Source organism: Lithobates pipiens, unplaced genomic scaffold, assembly GCF_037356315.1.
Source record: "Lithobates pipiens isolate NorthernLeopardFrog02 unplaced genomic scaffold, aLitPip1_a1.2 Scaffold_18, whole genome shotgun sequence".
Classification (NCBI taxonomy): Eukaryota; Metazoa; Chordata; class Amphibia; order Anura; family Ranidae; genus Lithobates; species Lithobates pipiens.
The window spans coordinates 645,459,943-645,485,116 of NW_027507758.1; the positions used below are offsets into that span (position 1 = coordinate 645,459,943).

Here is a 25,174-nt window from a genome sequence, read left to right on the forward strand (position 1 = left end):
ACAAGACATTGATTGCACCATGATGTCTACATTGTATATCCTTTTCCTGGTAAATTGGGTGAGGGCCCAGCAGGTGGCTATCACTAACAGGAGTGCTCCTTAGGGAAGTTTTGACCCACATGTGTATAGATGCCATAGCGGATGAGTTTAACGCCAGAGACCAAGTAAAGGCAGGTTTTGAGTCGGATTCCCCTAATTACTGTCAACAAAAATGTACATATATTACAACCAGCAGTGGTTTGTAAATTACACTAGAAGTAAAAAAAAAGGGAGTTGGGACTTTAGATGAAGCAATTGAATAGTGGAGGTCGATTGCAGTAAAAGGTATTTATTATAATTTCATAAATTTCAAGACATTGAAACATTTATTCATTTCATATATATACAAGGAGCGTGCACAGGAGCTAAGCATGACACGTAGGAGAGTACATGCATAGCAACACATGATCAAAATAATAGATGTATAGATAAATTACACCAGAGATGCCCTACAGGGGATTGCTGACCAATTAGCACCCACATCTTACATGTCATTTCAGAATAGGATGGCCTTGGACATAATTTTAGCGGAGAAAGGGGTTGTTTGTAAAATGATAGAAGGTACAGGGACATGCTATACATACATACCTGACAACACCGGTCCAAAAGGTAAGGTTACTTGGCCATAAAAATGTTGGAAAGCCTACCAGTAGAGCTGAAGAAGAATTAGGGTATAGATCAGCCAAGAGACCAGTGGTTTGGGTGGTTGGCAGAAGACCTTGGCTCGGATAGGTACTGTAATATTAGTTATTCTGATCTTTCTAGCTATTATAGTATGTTGTGTTATTCCACATGTAAAGAAATTCACTGACTGAATCCCTTGAGCTTCTCCAATCTTCACGGTGGTATCTTCCTCAAGCGTCATCCCCCGCCTCTTTGCTGGGACCCTAGCTTGGCACTCCAGACACGTCTCAAATTTCCCCCCACTGGCCTGCTCGGTCCCTGGCTTGACACACAAGGCTGCTCTACAAGCGTCACCTCCACTGGTTGGGTCCCTGGCTTTAAGTTGCCTGATTATCCACCATGCCCGTCTGGTGAGAATACTGCTCTGGTATTTGCTTCAGTTACTCTCTGCGGTCTCTGGTAATAAGGTGGTTGGCCCCTTAGTGGCGTCAGCTTCTCCAGCCAGCAGAACCGTCACTTTTGGTTGGACTGCAAGCTGCAGTCCCAACCCTGCACTGCTCTCTTACTTCTGGATAGGACCTCAGACAGCCAAGCAGCCAGATGTGCCCAGGATAGGCCCAATCTCCATTTAAGCAGCCCAGGGCATACGACAGACAGACACCCAGGTGACACAGAACATCAATCACCTGACTCCAACCAAATGTATAGGTTCTCCCAGCAGGCCAAGGGATTCAAGAAAACACCTGCCCATTGGCTGAAATGCCTCATATACCCATAACCTGACACATGGGTTGTCTTTCTCATATCTAGTACCACCAAGTACCCGGCCACCTAGTGGTAGAAGAGAAAAGTGCAACAAGGCCAAACTTAGGGAGAAATCAATAGATCTCTAACAATCAACCAGGATAACTACTCCTGGCAAGTAGATTTGTGAGGAGCTCCCTGACTAAACTCCAGGGTGCTACACAAATAAAACTTACCTGCTAGTGCTAGAAGAGATCAGGCCTGATTCTTCCAACACCTCGGTTATGTGTGCAATGTATCAGAGGTGCCGGTGATCTACTGACACTGCACTTGTTGGGGGCAGAAGGGCTGATCTGCTAACGCTGCATTATTAGGGACACTATACTAACGGGGACACTAATATAGTTCTGTTCATGATCAGATATTGATCCATACAGACACTATACTAGTAATGTTGGTGATCAGGATATTGATCCATACAGACACTATACTAGTAATGGTGGTGATCAGGATATTGATCCATACAGACACTATACTAGTAATGGCGGTGATCAGGATATTGATCCATACAGACACTATACTAGTAATGGCGGTGATCAGGATATTGATCCATACAGACGCTATACTAGTAATGGTGGTGATCAGGATATTGATCCATACAGACACTATACTAGTAATGGCGGTGATCAGGATATTGATCCATACAGACACTATACTAGTAATGGTGGTGATCAGGATATTGATCCATACAGACACTATACTAGTAATGGCGGTGATCAGGATATTGATCCATAGACACTATACTAGTAATGGCGGTGATCAGGATATTGATCCATACAGACACTATACTAGTAATGGCGGTGATCAGGATATTGATCCATACAGACACTATACTAGTAATGTTGGTGATCAGGATATTGATCCATACAGACACTATACTAGTAATGGTGGTGATCAGGTTATTGATCCATACAGACACTATACTAGTAATGGCGGTGATCAGGATATTGATCCATACAGACACTATACTAGTAATGTTGATGATCAGGATCCTATAGTGTGAGTGCGATAGTGTGCGGACAATCTAATGCTAGCTGACCCTGGCACTATCTGATGTAACAAGTGACCCTAATACAGCGATTGGTGAAAAATACTGTACACTGACGCTGTACTAATGGCACTGGTTGGGTGAAGGGGGGGGGGGATCAAAGGGTGAATGAGGGCAATCAATGGGGTTAAATGTGCCAATCTAAGGTGTGTGGGTGTAAAGTGTGGTGATTATACTCACAGTGTGGTGTTCTCTCCTCTTCCTGAACAGAAAAGGACTCGGGAAGAGAAGAAATCACAAGATAGCTCCCCGTGTTTACAAAATAAAACACAGGAGTGATTTGTCATTGGCTGCAGGTGATCAGCAGGGTACGGGGCAAAATCATTGGCTGGGACCTGCTGACACTTGTCCTACAGCCAATGACAGTGGAGGTTTCTGGGTGTGCGCGTGCATGGCTGCGGACCTGGAATAAAGCCATGACATAAAAGTACATTACCAGACCTGTATGAGCCGCCCATCCATTGTATTTTTACAACACTTCATCCATGTCTTTGGTGATCTCTGATCTCCTTATCAACTGTTTCTTCCATGATGAAGATCAGCCATGGAGTATATCTGAGGTGTATATCAGGGTGTGCTTCTTCCCCACATGAGAGCTCTGATGTCCAGCAACATTCATATAGAAGACATTTCCCGCACTCAAGGCACTAATACACCTCGAGGGTTGTGTGGGATCCCTGATGTACAGGAAGACAGGACTTCAGTGAGGAGCAATTCCCTCACTCAGGACAGGAATACGGCTTCTCCCCCGTGTGAGATCTCTGATGTTTGGAAAGATCGGACTTCAGTGAAAAACATTTCCCACACACAGGACAGGAATACGGCTTCTCCCCCGTGTGAAATCTCTGATGTGTGTAAAGATTGGACATCGCTGAAAAACATTTCCCACACTCAGGACAGGAATACGGCTTCTCCCCTGTGTGAGATCTCTGATGTGTGGAAAGATGAGACTTCTGTGAAAAACATTTCCCGCACTCAGGACAGGAAAACGGCTTCTCCCCCGTGTGAGATCTCTGATGTGTGGAAAGACTGGACTTCTCTGAAAAACATTTCCCACACTCAGGACAGGAATACAGCTTCTCCCCCGTGTGAAATCTCCGATGTGTGGAAAGACTGGACTTCTCTGAAAAACATTTCCCGCACTCAGGACAGGAATACAGCTTCTCCCCCGTGTGAAATCTCTGATGTGTGGAAAGACTGGACTTCACTGAAAAACATTTGCCGCACTCAGGACAGGAAAACGGCTTCTCCCCCGTGTGAGATCTCTGATGTGTGGAAAGACTGGACTTCACTGAAAAACATTTGCCGCACTCAGGACAGGAATACGGCTTCTCCCCCGTGTGAGATCTCTGATGTCTGTAAAGACTGGACTTCTCTGAAAAACATTTCCCGCACTCAGGACAGGAATACGGCTTCTCCCCCGTATGAAATCTTATATGTACAATAAGATGGTATTTAGAGCTGAAACACTTCCCGCACTCAGTACAGGAAAAGCTCTTCTCTGTTGGAAGGACGGCACCGTCCCTCACAGTCTGAGGTTCCTCAGGATAAGAGGAATACGATGGTCCATCTACACTGTGTGGTGCCGGATGGACATTTGAGGTAGTCGGGTTTTCTCCTGGACTATACTGTGTGATGTCCTCATCTTCTACTTTACAGTCTGGAGACAAAGTGAGACAATCCTCTGAGGTTTTCCTCATCTCCTGTCCATCTACTAAAATAGAAATACAAAGATTATTACTAGACATCAGCTGATTGGTTCCCCTAAACCAGGACTCCGCCCACATCAGGCAGCTTTGTCTCTGAGGATCTTACAATTCCCCCCTCAAGGTAACTAGTAAATGGGTCCTCTGATCTCCTACCAGATCATTTCTTTATTCATGGACCTTAGTCAGAGAGGGAGGAAACAACGAGAACTGTCTTCTATAGGAGTGACAGTGATGAGGGGATTATAGGACGAGTGTCCCCTCCCCCTCTAACACTCATTGCCATCTTCCCAACACAAGAAGTCCTGCACTTCCTTATTTAGTCCATGATTTAGTCATGAATAACAGCGGGACTGAGCCCCACCAGAGGTCAGAGAGTGAGGATGGGGGGAGAACAACCAAGATGAAGACTGAACTGATCCTGAAGACCCCCATCATTGGGTTATTGACTCCTCCCTCATTATCACTTTCTGTTTAAGGTTCCAAAGTCTGACACATCACATCACATCTATCACATTATTATCAACATGTAAAAGTCTGTGCTCCAATCACATCATCCGATATAAAATGTCCAGCTGGTAGGAAATGGGTGCAAAAGAAGTCAGGACTATGTAATGTACAACATATTGTATAAGATACAACAGATAGGACTATATAGTATCAGAATGATGTAATGTACAATATAGAGTATATAGTGCAGGGGTCAGGAGTATGTAATGTAGAATATAAAGTATACAGTGTAAGGGTCAGGAGTATGTAATGTAGAATATAAAGTATACAGTGTAAGGGTCAGGACTCATAATATTGGTATTCAGTAATCAGTGGAAGATGAAATGATTACATGAGACAAGTTGCAGAGGTCCCACACCGCTGCCTCCCATCTCCTGAGACTGCACTCAGTGACTTGGGTCTGAGACTATACAGACATATCCCTCCACCCGGCACAGCCAGCAGACAACACAACAAGTAATCCTGGGGGGATTGTTCTGCCAGAGATCTTGTTATACCCGGGTATGGGGCAGAAGACCCAAATCACATACCCTAGGTGCCTAGATCTAGTAACATCTATGGGGAAAATGAATATTTTGCTGCCAGCTGATCCCCAGAATCTCCATAAATCCAGTCTAGATACATAAATTGTGTCGGCAGCACAGAGAAGGAAGATTATCGGAGAGAAATCCAGGAATACAGGATGGGGAACACAGCTCAGGAAAGTGACCAGGGGATTACAGGCTGATATCACCCAGCCCCCGCCCTACTCTGGACCAATCAGTGAGCAGTATGGGTGGAGGAATGTATTTAGTGTTAATGACCCACCTGTGCTGATCTCTGTAGGAGTGTCCTCCTCTATAAATGTCCCCGTTATTCCATCCTCCTCCATAGACTGCTGATCATCCCTCACATACCTCTCTTCTTCTTCTGATTTCACCTCAAATTCTATATCCATTGGATCTCCACTCTAAACCAAGAAAATGAGAGAGAATATCATCTGTAAGATAGAAGATTTATTATTGTGACATCACATAGAAAATCCACACATTGGGGCTGATTTACTAAGATGAATGCGCTGCGCTGGTTCATACCGCCATTTGTGAACCAGATAAATGATCAACTGAGTGTATGAAGCGGCACACGCATAAGCGCAACACATAATATGCCGGCGCAATTCATAATAGCGCGCCGTATCATTAACGGTCCATTCACACAGGGACAACACGACTTCCAGAGTGACTTTGGGAGGCAACTTGGACATGACTTGAGTGTGAATCACAGCGCAACTTGGGGCGACTTACAACATGAGCTTAAGTTGCCCCCAGGCCAGGCGACTTTAATTGAAAAAAAAAAAAAAAAATGGCATGGGTTCGGTTCCCCTCCAAGAGCATACCAGGCCCTTCAGGTCTGGTACGGATATTAAAGGGAACCCCACACCCCAAAAAATTAAAAATGGTGTGGGGTCCCCCTCAAAACCCATACCAGACCCTTATCCGAGCACACTAACTGGCAGGCCATAGGAAAAGTGGGGGGGACAAGAGAGCGCCCCCCCTCTTGAACCGTACCAGGCCACATGCCCTCAACATTGGGAGGATGCACCTTGTCCCCATGTTGATGAGGACAAAGGCCTCATCCCCACAACCCTGGCCGGTGGTTGTGGGGGTCTGCGTGCGGGGGGCTTATCGGAATCTAGAAGCCCCCTTTAACAAGGGGACCCCCAGATCCCGGCCTCCCCCCATGTGAAATGGTAAGGGTACCCTACCATTTCACCCAAAAAGTGACAAAAGTGTTAAAAATGACAAGAGACAGTTTTTGACAATTCCTTTATTAAAGTCTTCTTTCAAATTCTTTCTTCTGGTCTTCTTCCTTTCTTCCTCCTTCGGTTCCTTCTTCCATCTTCTTCTTCCTCCGATCCTCTTCTTCTTGCTCCAGTGTTCTCGTCCGGCATCTTCCTCCACGGTGTCTCTTCGTTCTCCGCGCAATGGGAGGCTCCCGTGTGTGACGCTTTTCTTCTGACAGGTCTTATATAATGGAGGGCGGGGTCACCCGGTGACCCTGCCCCCTGTAATGCACCGAGCCTCCCATTGCGCGGAGTGGCCCGAGAACGAAGAGAGACGCCGTGGAGGAAGATGCCGGACGAGAACACCGGAGTAAGAAGAAGAGGATCGGAGGAAGAAGAAGATGGAGGAAGAAGAAGATGAAGGAAGAAACCCGAAGGATGAAGAAAGAAAGAAGGAAGAAGACCAGAAGAATACATTAAAATGTTTGTTCGCCAATGCCAGAAGTCTGCCAAGCAAAATAGGCGAGTTGGAAGCTCTGGTGCATCAGGAGAGCTATGATGTAATCGGTATTGCTGAAACTTGGCTTCATTCCTCACATGACTGGGCTATTAATATTCCTGGCTGTGCACTCTTTCGGAAAGACAGAGTAAAAAGGAAAGGTGGAGGGTCTGTCTGTATGTGAGAAGTGATCTCAAAGCGAGTGAGAAAGAGGACCTGGTGGATAGAGAGTGTGATGAGTCTGAAGCATTATGGGTGGAACTGCATACAGATGTGCATAGTTCAAAGTTAATCATTGGAGTTTGTTATAGACCACCCAATGTTAATGAGGAGGTGGAGACTCAGCTCCTTGCACACATAGAAAGGGCTGCAAGGGCTGAGACAGTGATAATAATGGGGGATTTTAACTACCTAGAAATTGACTGGGGTAATGGCACTGCTGGGACAGTTAAAGGGCAAAAATTTGTAAACCTATTACAGGACAATTTTATGGCCCAGTTTATTGAGGCCCCAACTAGGAATGATGCTCTGTTGGACCTGGTAATCTCAAACCATGCAGAACGTATTACTAATGTTCAGATAAAGGAACACCTGGGTAGCAGTGACCATAACATGATTTCATTTGATGTTAGCTGTAAGCAAAAATCACATACGGGAAAGATAAAAACACTTAATTTCAAGAGAGCAAATTTTCCAAGGATGAGGGCTGCTCTCCAGGACCTAGACTGGGAGAGAATATTGGCACCAATGGGCACAGAACAGAAATGGGAATTCTTCAAAAAGCTTGTTTGTGATCTCACGGCAAAGTATATTCCCATGGGCAATAAGTTTAAAAGGTTAAAAATAAAGCCGATGTGGCTCACGGCCAAATTTAAAAAAGCTATAAACTATAAAAAAAGAGCTTTCAAAAAATATAAAAATGAAGGAACACTAGTGTCATTTAAATGTTACAAGGAATATAACAGAATATGTAAAAAGGAAATCAAGGATGCAAAAATTCAAAATGAAAGACAGATTGCAAAAGATAGTAAGACAAACCCCCAAAAATTCTTCAAATATATTAATAGTATAAAGGTTAAGCCTGAGCATGTAGGCCCTTTGCAAAATAATCTGTAGTGGGTGACTGGGGACAAAGAGAAGGCTAACTTATTAAATACTTTCTTCAGCTCTGTGTATACAAAGGAGCATGGGGGAGCTCATGTCCACAATGGGGGTGGTACTGACGCATCCCCAAATACACAATGGCTCAAAAGTGATATGGTCCAGAAATGTTTGGACAGAATAAAGGTGGATAAAGCACCTGGACCTGATGGCATCCACCCACGGATCCTAAAAGAATTGAGCTCTGTAATTTCAAAGCCATTGTATCTAATTTTTAGGGACTCATTAATGACAGGAATAGTACCACTGGATTGGCGCAGGGCCAATGTGGTGCCTATATTTAAAAAGGGAACAAAGTCTTTACCAAGTAATTATAGACCCGTTAGTTTAACTTCTATAGTTGGGAAGATACTGGAGGGATTAATAAAAGACCACATAGACGAGTTCTTGCAGGAAAAAAATATTTTAAGCAACAGACAGCATGGATTCATGAAAGACAGAAATTGTCAGACAAACCTGATTTCTTTTTATGAGATGGTAAGTAAAACCTTGGACAGAGGGGTGGCAGTGGACGTGGTATACTTGGACAGAGGGGTGGCGGTGGACGTGGTATACTTGGACAGAGGGGTGGCGGTGGACGTGGTGTACTTGAACAGAGGGGTGGCGGTGGATGTGATATATTTGGATTTTGCAAAAGCGTTGGATACAGTTCCGCACACACGGCTCATGTGTAAGGTAAAGTCTACAGTGTTTGGAAACATCTGTTTGTAGATGGATAGAAAACTGGCTAAAAGACAGAATTCAGAGAGTCGTGGTTAATGATTCTTACTCTGAATGGTCTAAGGTTATCAGTGGTGTACCCCGAGGTTCAGTGCTGGGACCCTTACTTTTTAATATCTTTATAAATGATATTGGGTCTGGGATCAAAAGTAACATTTCCGTCTTTGCAGATGACACCAAGCTATGCAGTGGAATAACCTCCTTACAGGATGTCTCCAATTTACAAGCCGACCTCAATGCTCTGTCTAATTAGGCGACTGTGGCAGATGAGGTTTAATGTTGAGAAATGTAAAGTTATGCACTTGGGGGCTAAGAATATGCATGCATCATACATGCTAGGGGGAGTACAACTGGGTGAATCCATAGTGGAGAAGGATCTGGGGGTTTTGGTAGATCATAAGCTCAATAATAACATGCAATGCCAAGCTGCGATTTCCAAAGCGAGCAAAGTCCTTTCTTGTATTAAGAGAGGTATGTACTCCAGAGAGAGAGATATCATTTTGCCCCTGTTCAAATCATTAGTAAGAACTCATCTGGAATATGCCGTTCAGTTTTGGGCCCCAGTTCTCAAAAAGGATATCGGGGAACTGGAGAAAGTGCAGAGAAGGGCAACCAAACTGATAAGAGGCATGGAGGAACTCAGCTATGAGGAAAGATTAGAGGAACTGAATTTATTCACTCTTGATAAGAGGAGATTAAGGGGGGATTTGATCAACATGTACAAATATATAAGGGGTCCATATAGGGAACTTGGTGTCGAGTTATTCACTTTACAGTCAACAAAGAGGACAAGGGGGCACTCTTTACGTCTAGAGGAGAAGAGATTTCATCTCCAAATACGGAAAGGTTTCTTCACAGTAAGAGTTGTGAAAATGTGGAATAGACTCCCTGCAGAGGTGGTTATGGCCAGCTCAGTGGATTGCTTTAAGGCTGCGTACACACGGGCGGATTGTCTGGCCAACTAAGTTCGTCAGACAATCCGACAGACATTCAATTCAAAATTTGAATGAACGGACTTGACCACACACGATGAACAGGCAGTCCGCTGAAAGCTTGCGCGATGATGTGTACAGCACGTACGACGGGATGAGAAATTCGACGTCCAATACACTGCAATGCAACCTTCGCCGTGTAAATCCTTTCTGAGCATGCGCCAAACTTAGTCTGTCGAACTAGCCTACTCACGAGTGGATTGTCCGCTGAAACCAAGTTTGGACGGACTGTCTTACGGAAATTCCGTAAGACTTTGTTCGTCAGACAATCCGCTGAAAAAGTCCGCTGAAGCCCACACACGAGCGGATTGTCCGCTGAAACACGGTTCAGCGGACTAAGTTGGGCAGACAATCCGCCCGTGTGTATGCGGCCTTAGAAAGGCCTGGATTATTTCTTAAGTGTACAGAATATAACTGGGTACTAAAATTTATAGGTAAAGTTGATCCGGGGAAAATCCGATTGCCTCTCGGGGGATCAGGAAGGAATTTTTTCCCCTGCTTTAGCAAATTGGATCATGCTCTGCTGGGGTTTTTTGCCTTCCTCTGGATCAACTGTGGGTATAGAATTGGGTATATGGGCTGGTATGATATTTATTAAATATTTTTTTTTTTTTTTGGTTGAACTGGATGGACTTGTGTCTTTTTTCAACCTGACTAACTATGTAACTATGTAAGAAAGAAGATGAAAGAAGACTTTAATAAAGGAATTGTCAAAGACTGTCTCTTGTCATTTTTAATACTTTTGTCACTTTTTTGGTGAATTGGTAGGGGTAAAGTACACCCTTACCATTTCACACGGGCGGGCGGGATCTGGGGGTCCCCTTGTTAAAGGGGGCTTCCAGATTCCGATAACCCCTCCACCCACAGACCCCCACAACCACCGGCCAGGGTTGTGGGGACGAGGCCCTTGTCCTCATCAACATGGGGACAAGGTGCTTTTGGGGGAACCCAAAGCATCCTCCCAATGTTGAGGGCATGTGGCCTGGTACGGTTCAGGAGGGGGGTGCTCTCTCAACTCCCCTCTTTTCCTGCGGCTTGCCAGATTGCGTGCTCGGATAAGGGTCTGGTATGGATTTTGAGGGGGATCCCACACCTTTTTTTTGGCGCGGGGTTCCCCTTAATATCCACACCAGACCTGAAGGGCCTGGTATGGAATTTCGGGGAACTCCCACGCATTTTTTTTCTCTTAATGCTAACATGACCTGTGTGCAAATAGCCTTAAAAAAACCCATAGAAGTGAACCAGCGTAAAAAAAAAAAAAAAGTTGAGAGGTGCGCCTGGTCAACTTATGCAAATTAATCTACGTGGCTTGACATTTACTAAGATTTTTCTGGCGCAGTGAACCAGAGCACTTGAACGTGTGCAAATGCCGCTTGCGCATGCGCAGTGCATAAATTGACCTAGCGCAGTTCCAAGTCTATTTGCAGGCGCAGCAAGCTTGCTCAGAGAAAGTTACTTTTCCGTTCTATTTTGGGCATATTTGTTACTTGGACAGTCATATCTATACTTCCTCACATCACCCCCATAATATTCCCACTTCCAGCTTCTTTTAATTCTGAGTTGAAGATGCCGTGCGCCAGGTCTATAGCGGTGCACAGATCGCACCCTCCCGTGAGCCGGCATGCTCATAGTAAATGGGGAATTGCTCTGTGTTACAGGTGCAAATGCTTTGTGATTACGAAAACACCCGCTGCACGTCGGCGTGCGCCGCAACTCATGGCGCAAATGCTTTGTAAATCAGCCCCATTGTCTCTATAAGTGTGTTTGATAACCTCCATCCCACCAACCTTGAGGTAACAGTGAGGGATGGTGTGATCTTCCTGTGTGGAATCCCGGGAATACAGAGGACGGGGACATCTCTCTGGTGGGTTCCTGGTATTTGGTGGCTCCATCATATCCTTGTGTCCTTCTGAAAACTCCTCCATCACTCCATACTCCTCATCCTCCTCTTTATACTCTTCTTTAACATCAATATTATCATCCCCGAGGTTTCCACTCTGAATATATAATAAAACATTCATTGTAACAATCATGCTGTGTATAAATCAGAACTACCAATAATTGTCACTCATCTACCTGATGATGGTGGGGGATGGTGCGATCTTCCTGTGTGGAATCCCGGGAATACAGAGGACGGGGACATCTCTCTGGTGGGTTTCTGTAGCTGGATGACTCCACCATGGTGTCCTGGTACTGATATTTGTGTTCCTTTACAGACTCCTCCATTACCCCATCCTCATCATCCTCCTCTTTTATCTCTTCTTTAACCTCAACTTTAGAATCTCTCAGGTTTCCACTCTGAATATATAATAAAAATGACATCAATGGTAACAATGCAGATAATGTACAGATCCTAATGATACTATCAGTGATTGTTCCTCATCTACCTGATGATGGTGGGGGATGGTGTGATCTTCCTGTGTGGAATCCCGGGAATACAGAGGACGGGGACATCTCTCTGGTGGGTTCCCATTACTGGATCCATCTGTAGGAAACACACACACTGACTGAATACATTGTTTCTATGTGTTTATCAGATGATGGGGGATCTAGGTGGAGCCTCCGTACTGCTCTCTCCTTTACAATAAAGTCTCCTCTTACCCGGTGATGTGAGGGGCGGCTGATTGTCCATCATGACGTCCTTGTACAGATCCTTGTGTCCTTCTAAATACTCCCACTCCTCCATGGAGAAATAGACAGTGACATCCTGACACCTTATAGGAACCTGACACACACAATGATACAGTCACCATCCAGACACATCCCTTGTCTGTTACTGGATAATGTCCCAGAATTCCCAGAATCCTCCTCACCTCTCCTCCATCATCTCTCTGGTGACTTCTAGAATCTTCTTTGCATTTCTCTATTCTATCAGGGAGGGAGGTGGAGGCAATGTGATGGTCATATGATCTCCAGACTTCACAGGAGGAAAACTCTAGATCTGAACACAAATAGTAAAATCAAATGATATTCCCAGAATCCTCCTCACCTCACCATTCAGGTCTCCATTTTATTAAAGTTCCATTTCAGACTGAGATATGATTTACCCCCACAGAACCCCCACACTATGCAGGATAAATCCTTGTTGCAGGCATTCTGACATCATTATATACAATGCAGGACCAACAGTCCCACTTTGCTAGTGAGGATGCCAAGACTCCGCCCACATCCTAATGCCCCGTACACACAATCAGAAATTCTGCCAGCAAAAGTCGGATGTGAGCTTTTGCTCAGAAATTCTGACCGTGTGTACGCTCCATCAGACTTTTGCTGGCAGAATTCCAGCCAGCAAAAGATTGAGAGCAATTCGGATGCGCAAAAAATCACGCATGCTCGGAAACAATTTGATGCATGCTCAGAAGCATTGAACTTTCTCAGCTCGTCGTAGTGTTGTACGTCACCGTATTCTTGATGGTCGAAAGTTCAGAGAACTTTTGTGTGACCGTGTGTATTCCAGGCAAGCTTAAAGAGGAAGTAAACCCTGATGGGTTTACTTCCTCTTTGTCTCCCTGCAAAGGTAAAGCATAATGGACTTCTATGCATCGCATCGCATCACATAGCATTGCATTGCATAGTAGCCCATTATGTGTCACTTACCTGACACAGGAGCCAGCGATGTCACTGCCATCCCCTGTAGCACGGAGCATCCTTCTTCCTGGTATCGCTGCTCCGGGCACTCACAGTGATGACGTCAATCCCACGCATGCACACGGGAGCCGTCACTAAAGGCATATCGCCGTTAGCAGCGGCATGCCCAGTGCGCCTGTTAATGCGCCTTCGAAAGCGGTGACTGTCTTTTTGTAAATATCTCCTAAACCATGTAGGTTTAGGATATCTTTCTTGGACCTACACATAAGCCTTAATCTAGGCTCACATGTAGGCCAAAGTGGTTTGTAAGGGTTTACAACCACTTTAAGCAGAATTCCATCATAAAAACCATCCAAGTTTTTTTCTGACGGAATTTCTGATTGTGTCTATGGGGAATAAGAGCATCAGAGAAAAAAAATAATTGGATTGAGGGACATTGGGAGGAGGAGCTGTGAGGTCAGTGTGATGTCATAGGACAGGGGTTGACAAATTTGCTTGGAATCTAGGAGCCAGCTAAAAAAGTTAGGAGCCAGGTCCGTGACGGCGATCCGGACCTGTCCCTGGCCTGACATGGAGACGAGTGATGGGAAGATAGCCGCCCCCCCACCTGTCTCCAAGTCATTGCCCATAGCTCTTAGAGGGACATTTTATTTGTTTTATTTTTTTCAAATGACGATTTTTTTTTAAATTGCATTTTAGTGTAAATATGAGATGTGAGGTCTCTCTGACCCCAGATCTTATATATAAGAGGACCTGTCATGCTTTTTTCTATTACAAGGGATTTTTACATTCCTTGTAATAGGAATAAAAGTGATACACTTTTTTTTAAAAGAACAGTGAAAAAATAAAAGTTTAAAATAAAGAAAAAAAATTTTTTAAATGCGCCCTGTCCCGCCAAGCTTGCATGCAGAAGCGAACGCATATATGAAAGCAATGTTCAAACCACACATGTGAGGTATCGCTGCGATCGGTAGAGTAAGAGCAATAATTCTAGCCCCAGACCTCCTCTGTAACTCAAAACGTGCAACCTGTAGAATTTTTTAAACGTCGACTATGGAGATTTTAAAGGGTAAAAGTTTGTCGCCATTCCATGAGCGGGCGCAATTTTAAAGCATGACATGTTGGGTATCAATTTACTCAGCGTAACATTATCTTTCACAATATAAAAAAAAAATTGGGCTGACTTTACTGTTGTCTTATTTTTTTTTTATTAAATAAATTATTTTTCCCCAAAAAAAGTGCGCTTGTAAGTCCGCTGTGCAAATATGGTGTGACATTATTGTAACGACCACCATTTTACTCTAGGGTGTTAGTATAAAAAAAAAAGTGTGTGTGTGTATATATATATACACACATACATACATACATACATACATACATACATACACACATATATATACATATGTGTGTTTAGGTGTTCTAAGTAAATGAAAGGAGATATCTCCATTAGCATTGCTGGTTGTAATTCCAATGGCCACCACAAGAGGGCGCCAGATTCCAGAAGGAATAGGATCACAGAAGGCCTCAAAGCCGGGGGCTCAATTACCGGCCGCCGGCGGCGCGGCCCAACGCAATCACGCCGGGGGGTCCACGGACACAGGATACCCCCAGCTGTGCTGCCCGAGGCGCCAATCGCTAATTCTAGTCGCCAATGCGACCTGGCGCCCAGGTTTTGTCGAGCCCTGTCATAGGACATATAGACTCTGGATGGAGGGACATTGGGAGGAGGAGCTGAGAGGTCAGTGTGATGTCATAGGACATATAGACTCTGGATGGAGAGACATTGGAGGAGGAGCTGTGAGATCAGTGTGATGTCATAGGACATATAGACTCTGGATGGAGGGACATTGGGAGGAGGAGCTGCGAGGTCAGTGTGATGTCACAGGACATATAGACTCTGGATGGAGGGACATTTGGATGGGGAGATTTGAGGGGTCCTCTATATGAGGCTCCTGTGAAAACCAAATCATTGCTCCTGGGTGTGTCCTTTCTCTCCTAAACTAAAGAGTGAACTTTGACCTTTACCATACAGAAATCTGTCAGGAATGTGTGAAAGTAAGCTCTCATGTGATCAGGTGACGTGCGGAGGAACGGAGTGTAAATAGCAGACAATTTTCTCCAGAGCTCCTAATGGTGGGGATGGATTTTGCTGAGTGCTGGTGCCAAGTTTCCACCCCCCAGGATCACTGCAGGTGTGGAGAAAAGCTGCGTAAGAGGATATGGAGGAGAGATGAGGAGGAGATCCAGAAATCAGGATAAAGGTCAGGACAAGCAACAGACGAGCGCATCCAAGAGATGAAGCCGGGGTCACTACACAGAAAATCAATCCAAGGAAACAACAAGGCAGGACGAGGAATAGCAAGAAGGAACTCAGGGACAAATGAGAATATTGTTCAGCCAATGGGAGATGATCTCAGCATGACTTACATAATGAAGGAGATGAGGGGGAGGGGAGGAAGTCACTTATGGTGACCATAGAGACATGGAAATTCAGCTGGTTCAGCAGGGATCGGTCACATTTCCATCCATGTGTGGTCACTGCCGTATAAAAGTCACTCCATCAGCGGCTGCAGCCAATAGCTTCATCACTGATCTGTGTATTCTGAGAGCAGAGGAGCGCCCCCCATTGTCAGAATACAATAGTGCAGCGGGGAGGATTCCCCCACCCCCCTCCAATGTGTGGATGGGGGAATCACTTCCGGTTTTTCCTCTCATCCCGCTGGATGAACGATAAAACTGAACCATGTATGGCCAGATTTGGAAGGAAGATATGAGACATTTCCTGATCTGTACTGCTGAGGACCAGGAAATGTCTCACTGTCTGTGATTAGCGCTGTGCAGTGTCGGCTTCCTGGCGGGATCGGGAATGTGGGATTTCCAACACACCGGAGCCCATCACTATTCATCATCAACTGATCCCCCTGAAGGGGTTAATCTAGGTCTCGACATTATATATGTGTGTATCATCATCTGCTGGAGATAAAAGACATCACAGTGACTATGGAGGAAGAGGACGGACATAACGGGGGTTACTGGGTGTAAATAGAAAATAAGATCTTATTACCTCCTCTGCTGCATCTTACAGTAATGGCTTCTCTCTACTTCCTCCCGACTCACCTCTCACCCGGAACTTCCTGTCTGTACCTGACATCACTTCCTGTCTGTATCTGACATCACTTCCTGTCTTCTGAGATCCACCGTTGACAGGAAGCATGTGGCCTCCACTCCACTTTTTTTCTTACTTTTATTACCTGAACTTCATTGTGAATCTCGGCAGCTAGAGCTCCACTGTCACAGGAAACATGTGGCCTCCATAACTCCACTTTTTTTTTATTTTCAGATGATCTTTAATGTAACAACCAATAAATAGAGGATACTACAGGAAGTGGAGGTCACATGATTTCTGTGTAGAGTGGAGCTCCAGTAACTGCAGTCTGCGGATGTACTGATCTATTCTGTTGTTCTTACTCATTGAGCCGGGGATTTTCAGAAATACAAGAAGATATTTTTGGCAGGTTTTGTACTTTCTGTTAAAGTGCTGTCCTTAACCCCTTCAATACCGGGCACTTCCACCCCCTTCCCACTCTCACACTTTGAATGACAATTGCGCGGTCATGCAACACTGTAACCATAAGAATTTTTAATCATTTTCTTCACACAAATAGAGCTTTCCTGATAGGCTCCATAGCAGCATATGTGTGGGTTAGCCCCGCCTCCATAACTACCCAATAGGACCCTTCTCCCATAAATCTTTGCTCCCGGCTGCTATCCGTGTTCCTTTTTTGTCCTCCTCCGTAGGACCAAGTGGTTCTCCTACCTGAACATGACTTCATAGCGATCGATTGGCCGAATGACGAGGTTTGTTCCTCCGATAGGCCCTGACTGTTAAGCAGGGTATGGAGTATAAATGCAGAGTAGCGCTGAAGAAATGGTTTGACTTACCTAAAATGCGCACGGCCTGTTTGCCTGTTGCTGTAGGTGGGCATTATCTGCTGGGAGGTCTGGTGTGTGTGTTTCTGGGATCATTCAGCCAGCTGATCATTGGTGAAGTGGTGAGTCTGTATATTTCCATGGCAGCAGTGTTTTTGTGTTGTGCCTGTATCTGTATTTCTCCTGTGTTGTTTGCGCCGTTCCCATGCTGTTTGATGGCGCTTCCACTTTTCAGCAAACTACTGTCTCCAATTTACAGGCATCGCAGGCATTATGCGCACGTGGGAACCCGATGTGAGTGCAAGGCTTGGTTTCGCGCATACGCGCCTGACGTCGACAATGACGTCATGGGCGCCACTTTTAAATTCGTTTGAGAGCTGTCAGAGCCCCGGGAATGATTGCAGAGGACACAGCGACTTCCCGGGGCTGACAGCACAGCGGTTTAAGGTAGGGGCAATCCCTTATGATAGGGATATTCATATTTTCTTTATTTAAGGCTGAAACTGTATTTTTTGTTTGTCTGCTGCAGTATCAAGTACTGGTGTTATGGATGCTTTACTGCCCCCTAGTGGCCAGCCCACTCATGTTAGGTAGGTCGCTGTGTTTTGTGTTTTTAAAATATTGGAGGGAGTTGAGCATAGGTAGCAAGAGTGGTATTAGGTAAGGGTCCCAGCACTGAACCTTGGGGTACACCACTGATAACCTTAGACCATTCAAATTAAGAATCATTAACCACTACTCTCTGAATTCTGTCTTTTAGCCAGTTTTCTATCCATTTACAAACTGATATTTCCAAACTGTAGACTTTACCTTGCACATGAGCCGTGTGTGTGGAACTGTATCAAACGCTTTTGCAAAATCCAAGTATACCACATCCACCACCACGCCTCTGTTCAAGTACACCACGTCCACCGCCACCTCTCTGTCCAAGTATACCACATTCACAGTCACCCCTCTGTCCAAGTATACCACGTCCACCGCCACCCCTCTGTCCAAGTATACCACGTCCACTGCCACCCCTCTGTCCAAGTATACCACGTCCACTGCCACCCCTCTATCCAAGTATACCACGTCCACCGCCACACCTCTGTCCAAGTATACCACGTCCACTGCCACCCCTCTGTCCAAGTATACCACGTCCACTGGCACCCCTCTGTCCAAGTATACCACGTCCACTGCCACCCCTCTGTCCAAGTATACCACGTCCACCGCCACCCCTCTGTCCAAGTATACCATGTCCACTGCCACCCCTCTGTCTGAGGTTTTATTTACCACCTCATAAAAAGAAATCAGGTTTGTCTGACAACTTCTGTCTTTCATGAATCCATGCTGTCTGTTGCTTAAAATATTTTTATCCTGCAAGAACTCTTCTATGTGGTCTTTTATTAATCTCTCCAGTATCTTCCCAACTATAGAAGTTAAACTAACAAGTCTATAGTTACTTGGCAAAGACTTTGTTCCCTTTTTAAATATAGGCACCACATTGGCCCTGCGCCAATCCAGTGGTACTATTCCTGTCATTAATGAGTCCCTAAAAATTAGATACAATGGCTTTGAAATTACAGAGCTCAATTCTTTTAGGATCCGTGGGTGGATGCCATTAGGTCCAGGTGCTTTATCCACCTTTATTCTGTCTAAATATTTCTGGACCTTATCACTTTTGAGCCATTGTGGATTTGGGGCTGTGTCACTACCACCCTCATTATGGACCTGAGCTCCCCCATGCTCCTTTGTTTACACAGAGCTGAAGAAAGTATTTTATAAATTAGCCTTCTCTTTGTTCCTAGTCACCCACTCTAGATTCGCAGAACTACGTGCACTCACAATACACAAGTGTCATGGTTATGCAGTGATCTTCCTGTGTTTGCTTACCTCCCCTCACGTGTTCAGACTAAGAGGCCAGCCACTTCCACCTGGTGGTTTTTACAACCTCTCCTCTAAGCATGGCACCACCCCAGGCCCTATCAGGGAACCCTATATTAACCTGTGCACTGCAAGCCATCTGGACTGATCAACCATTGTGTATTCATTGTGTGTTTGGTGTCCTGGTTCCTGCTTGCCATGTGCTCTACGTTTGACTCTGTTACCGACCTTGGCATGTTCTCAACGATTCCTGTCTGCTTGTGACCTTGACCTTTTGCATGTCCCTGACCATCCCTGTCTGCCTGTGACCCTGAACACTTGGTGTGTACTCTGTTGTTCCTGTCTGCTAGTTGCCCTGACCCCTACTGTATCCCCTTACAATCCTTGTCGTTCCAGCCTGTTGCTTCCTTCTCCAGTAGTCTACTGTTAGCGTGAGCTGTGAGACCCTAGGGGCCGCGACCTGGAGCCAGACTGCAGCGTAGTCCATCCTCACCACTGGATGCTCTGGCGAACACCCGCTGGCTCTTAGACTCCGAGCCCTGGGGAATCTATGCTCCAGCTTCCGTTAGGATCTGTGTTAGTGATCCTGTAGACCTGTGTCCTGAATTTCCCTGGGTACAATCCGCAGCAGTCAGTCCTAAGGTCCACTACCTAGCGGTGCACTTCCGACTCCTACGGAGTGCATCTGTCACCTGGTCTCAGGTGACCTGACAACAAGTAGTAATAATCCACACACACTACTCTTTTTTTTTGTGGTTGAACTGGATGCACTTGTGTCTTTTTTCAACCTGACTAACTATGTAACTACTCAAACACTCAGGTACTCACACTACACAGGTACTATGACCCCCATTATAACCTCCTGTTTTAAACTGTGTTTTTTAACTCACCACTTAGTCCAGTTCTACTAACTCCGGTTTTTAACTCACCACTTAGTCCAGTTCTATTAACTCTGGTTTTTAACTCACCACTTAGCCCAGTTCCACTTGGACAGAGTTTCAGCAAACTCAAAGGTGAGCCTGCGAGTTCTACAGAAGATTATATAGGCCTCAAGCACCTGTCACCAATTAACCACTCCCCTTAATTAGTAGGCTGAAGGAAGCAAAGAAAAAAAAAAGCTGTTTAAAAAGTGTCAGAAAGGGGTGTTAAAAAGATATATGGAAAAGCCCCAAAAAGAACCTAAAAATGCAGCCCAGCGATCAAAAAGCAAAACTTGTTCAATCTCCACTCAAGGTCCCCACTGTTTAGCTTCCAACCAGCAGTCCTGTATGGTCTTGACCACCATGCTGCAGCTCAGTTTCAGGGTCTTGGCAAACTTCTTATAGCCTAGGCCAGGGATCCTCAAACTACAGCCCTCCTGCTGTTGCGAAACTACACATCCCATGAGTCATTGTAAAACTCTGACATTCACAGACATGACTAGGCATGATGGGAATTTTAGTTCCCGAACAACTGGAGGGCCATAGTTTGAAGACCCATGGCCTAGGCCATCTTTATGTAGAGCAACAATTCTTTTTTTCAGATCCACAGAGAGTTCTTTGCCATGATGTGCCATGTTGGAGTTCCAGTGACCAGTATGAGAGAGTTAGAGCGATAACACCAAATTTAACACACCTGCTCCCCATTCACACCTGAGACTTTGTATCACTAACGAGTCACATGACACCAGGGAGGGAAAATGGCTAATTGGGCCCAATGTGGACATTTTTACTTAGGGGTGTACTCACTTTTGTTGCCAGCAGTTTAGACATTAATGGCTGTTTTTTTAGTTATTTTGATGGGACAGCAAATTTACACTGTTATACAAGCTGTACATTCACTACTTTACATTGTAGACAAGTGTCATTTCTTCAGTGTTGTCACATGAAAAGATAGAATAAAATAGTTACAAAAATGTGACGGAGGGGTGTACTTACTTTTGTGAGACACTATATAGGAACAAGATGTTTCCTAGGTTGCATTTGAAACCACAAAACATGTAAAAAAAATAATATGATTTTGGCCTTCTAGATTAATTCTTTTAACCTCCATAGTTCTGACAAAAAAATAATAAATCTGAGCCCCCACCCCCACATATACACATGATAAACTCACACATTGGGGATGCCTGAAAACATTGATTGTGATACACAGGTTACATATTGCCGGAATGAGAGCAATAATTCTATCACCAGACCTCCCCTGTAACACTAAACTGATGACCTATAGGGGGCTTTTAAAGCCTTGCCTATAGAAAATATAGGGCACTGAAATCTGTCACCATTTCACAGGTGCACACAGATTTAAGGATTGACATGTTGGGTATCTATTTAGTCGGCGCAACCTCGGCTTTTGTATTTTACCAAAAAACTGGGTAATTTATTGTGCTTTTGTTCCCTCTGAAATGGACTTTAGTGTGTTTTTTACTGAAATTTTGCATTTCTTAGACTTTTGCAATAATGTCATGTGACTAAAAAAATGAAACTTCCACTATATTATTCTCTAGGGTGTCTACTTTCAGAAAATATATCATGTTTTGGGGTTTTATATAATCTTCAGGCCTAAAATTTTTTTTTTAACTCCTTCCCGCCCAGCCCATTGCAGAATGATGGCCAGGTGGTGGTATCATTATCCTGATGGGACGTCATATTGCGTCCAGAAGAATAAGCCGATCAGGCGCACGGCGATCGTTGGTGTGTCACTCTGACACATGACATCTCCAATCTCGGTAAAGAGCCTATGATGTAGGCTCTTTACCATGTGATCAGCTGTGTCCAATCAAAACTAATCACATCGTAACCATGAAGTGTCGGTTATCGGCTTTCCTTTATTCACGCTGAGAAGGTGCGAGTAGAGGAGAGCCAATCAGCGGTTCTCCTGACGGGGGGATCTGCACTGATATTCAGCATTGATTATCAGTACAAGCCCATCAGTGATGATCACAAGTGATGACTACCAGTGCCCCACCAGTGATGCCAATCAGGGATGCTTATCAGTGCTGTATATTAGTGCCTTCTCATCAGTGAAGGAGAAAACTTACTTTTTTTTATTTGTTTATTTTTTAACATAAAATATAGAATTTTTTTCAGATTTTTTGTCTTTTTTAATTTGTAACACAAGAAATAAAAACACCAGAGGTGATCAAATACCACCAAAAGAAAGCTCTATTTGTGGGAAAAAAAGGTAAAAATGTCATATGGGTACAGTGTTACATAACCACGCAATTCTCATCCAAAGTGTGAGAGCGCTGACAGATGAAAATTGGCCTGGGCAGGAAAGGGGTGAAAGTGTCCATTATTGAAGGGGTTAAACATTTGGGCAAAAAAAAAAATTAGGGATGAGCCCAATGTTCGAACATCGGGTGTTTGCCAAACAGCGAACAATATGTGGTGTTCGGCAAATTCAAAAGCTGCCGGAACACAGTTAAAGTCTATGGGGCTTATATGCAAGTTAGGGTTTGGGGACCCGAGTCCTGCCCCGGGGGACATGTATCAATGCAATTTTTTTTTTTTTTTAATGGGCGTTTTTTCGGGAGCAGTGATTTTTTTCAATGCTTAAAGTGAAATAAAAACGGAAAATTTATGTCAAAATACTTACCGTAATTTTCCTTTCCTGATGGACTCCATTGCAGCCAATGTGTGGGTTTAGTCTCGCCTCCATTACCCTATAGGACGATACTCCCATAAATCTTTGCTCCCTGCCAGAGGCCGTGTTCGGTAACTATCCTACTCCAGCCATTTGGGAGGGAACTCCTGCTGCCATGGAGTCCATCAGGAAAGGAAAATTACGGTAAGTATTTTGACATCAATTTTCAGTTTTCCTGACAGACCTCATGGCAGCCAACGTGTGGGAAATAACTCGCCAAAACACACCCGGGTGGGAAAAATGCTGAATAAACAAAGATTTATTTGACACCGTCAACCGACAAAACTTTAACACCAAAGTCAACTGAGGATAGAGCCACCGGCTCAACACAATAATGAGTCATAAAGGTGTTGATTGAAGACCACGAAGCCACCCTGCAGATAACGTCCAGGGCCACATGGCGAGAGGACACCCATGAGGTAGAAAGTCTTCTGGTTGAATGCGCCGTTACCGCCTGAGGAGGAGCCAAGCCCTTTTCTCTGTATGCCCACTGGATTGCTTGAACTACCCATGCCGCAATTGATGTGACTGACGCCCTGGTGCCCTTGTTCTTCCCACAGAATAGAACGAACAGGAAATCCAACTGACGACATGGAGCTGTAGCTTCCAGGTATAGCTTTAATGAGCGACCAACAGCAAGCGGATGAACATCCGAGGAACCGAGGACCTGAATGTGGACAGGGAGATCTCCTGATTCTTGTGAAAAACCGAGGTGACCTTAGGGTTTGACCCCAACATTGGAACTAGGACCACCCTGTCCGGAAAAAATGTTAGAAAAGGTTCTTTGACTCCTAGAACCTGGATCTCTGATACCCTCTTTGCCGAGGTGACCGCCACCAGAAAGGCAGTTTTCATGGTGAGTTCTCTGATGGAAAGAGACTTATCAAAATGGGAAAAAAAGTCCAAAACTAGTGGTAGGTCCCATTTAGGGGACCTGGGTTTCCTCTGGGGTCTCAATCTCACTGCGCCTTTGAAGAACTGTTACAGAGGAAAGCATAACTCGAGCCACCAGCCGGATAATATCAATCGAGGCCTCCCCCAAGAAAGCCGAAGCCAGCCTCAGTTCCTGAATGGGAGAACCCTTGGCAAGGTCTTCCGAGACGTTTCTAAGTGTCTCATCAACACTCTCAGACCAAACTTCCATTGCTCTAGATAGAGCCGCTAAGGCCAGAGCTGGTTTATAGGCCATGCCAGCCGTAAGATAGATCCTCTTCAGGTCAGAATCAATTCTACTATCCAGAGCGTCCTTGAAAGAGATTGTATCCTCTAGAGGAAGGGTCACGTGTCTGACCAGTCTCATTACTGCTGCGTCCACCAGAGGGGAAGACTCCAAATGTTTAACTTCTTCCTCTTTGAAAGGGTAAAGCCTCTGAATCTTGGATAGAAGAGAATTTTTTTTCTCTACTTTGCTCCACTCATCCGAGATCACTTCCCCCTAATCTGAGAGAAAGGGAAAGCTAATACGCTCCTTCTTTAGTTGTTTAAAAAATGTCTTTGCTTTGCCGGAGCCACTAACGGCTCTTCCCAGTTCAGCATTTCCTTTATGGCTTTGACCAAAGGAAGGAGCAAAGAAAAGTCAAAATCAGAACCAGTCTCTTCTTCCTCGGATTCACTATCTGAGAGGACAGCAGACGGATGGCTAGGCAAAGAGGAATCCCACATGTCCTGGGCCTGAACATCCCTCCCTGGAGACCTTGGAGACTCTATGGGAGACAAATGGGGGGCTTCAAATTTCTTTAAACTGTCCTTGACTAACTTCTCAACCAGAGACTTCAGTTGCTGGTCAGAGTCACTCCTTTCACCCGTCGCCTTGACATAGCAGGCATCACAAAGGGACTTGTCAGCAGGAATATGCGTCCTACACCCCCAACATAATTCTTCAGCTGCATGACTGGAGCAAGCCGTGGAAGGGCGGGATGGTTCCCAGCTACGGTGACTAGTTCTCGCAGGAGAACCATGACGTCTGGATCTGGAAGAGGAATGCTGGCGGTGGAACTTAGACGAATCACTTCCTCGGTGAGAACTCCGGCGTTCGGTAGACCTAGAAGGGCTGAAAAGGAAAAAACCAACTGTGTTAGCGGAACATACACTAATGTTCCCCTGTCCCCCCCCCCGGCAGGTAAACCCAGGAACAAAATACCTGCTACGAGAGGGCTGGCCACTAGCAGGCGGCGAGGAATCCAAAATTCTGGAAGGGTCCATTAGGGCTGGAATAAAACAACCCCAATTAAACACAGAGAACAGCTAGGGAGAAAAAACAGATAGTATGTCCTTCCCCCACAGACACATACCTATTGCTGAAGT

The 25,174-nt window shown here is 45.0% G+C and overlaps 2 protein-coding genes across 8 annotated transcripts in view; both read right to left on the reverse strand.

The window, feature by feature from the left end:
• LOC143989625 (uncharacterized) overlaps window positions 1-25,174 on the reverse strand; it is a 346,853-nt gene that overhangs the window by 130,662 nt on the left and 191,017 nt on the right. The gene's annotated exons all lie outside the window — the stretch shown is intronic.
• Window positions 313-16,532, reverse strand: LOC143989715 (uncharacterized). The gene is made up of 8 exons (XM_077489989.1): window positions 16,518-16,532; window positions 12,679-12,806; window positions 12,467-12,590; window positions 12,253-12,350; window positions 11,942-12,163; window positions 11,653-11,862; window positions 5,539-5,680; window positions 313-4,229 (listed from the first exon to the last, which is right to left on the reverse strand). Exons 3-8 carry the CDS (start codon window positions 12,549-12,551, stop codon window positions 3,235-3,237), a joined length of 1,752 nt encoding a protein of 583 aa, XP_077346115.1. The 5' UTR covers window positions 12,552-12,590; window positions 12,679-12,806; window positions 16,518-16,532; the 3' UTR covers window positions 313-3,234.

Coding starts and splice junctions, on each gene's coding strand:
- LOC143989715 (XM_077489989.1), bottom strand. CDS start 12,551: ATGGAGGAGTGGGAGTATTTAGAAGGACACAAGGATCTGTACAAGGAC. Junction 12,351..12,466: donor GCCGCCCCTCACATCACCGG/GTAAGAGGAGAC, acceptor TGTTTCCTACAG/ATGGATCCAGTAATGGGAAC. Junction 12,164..12,252: donor CCATCCCCCACCATCATCAG/GTAGATGAGGAA, acceptor TTATATATTCAG/AGTGGAAACCTGAGAGATTC.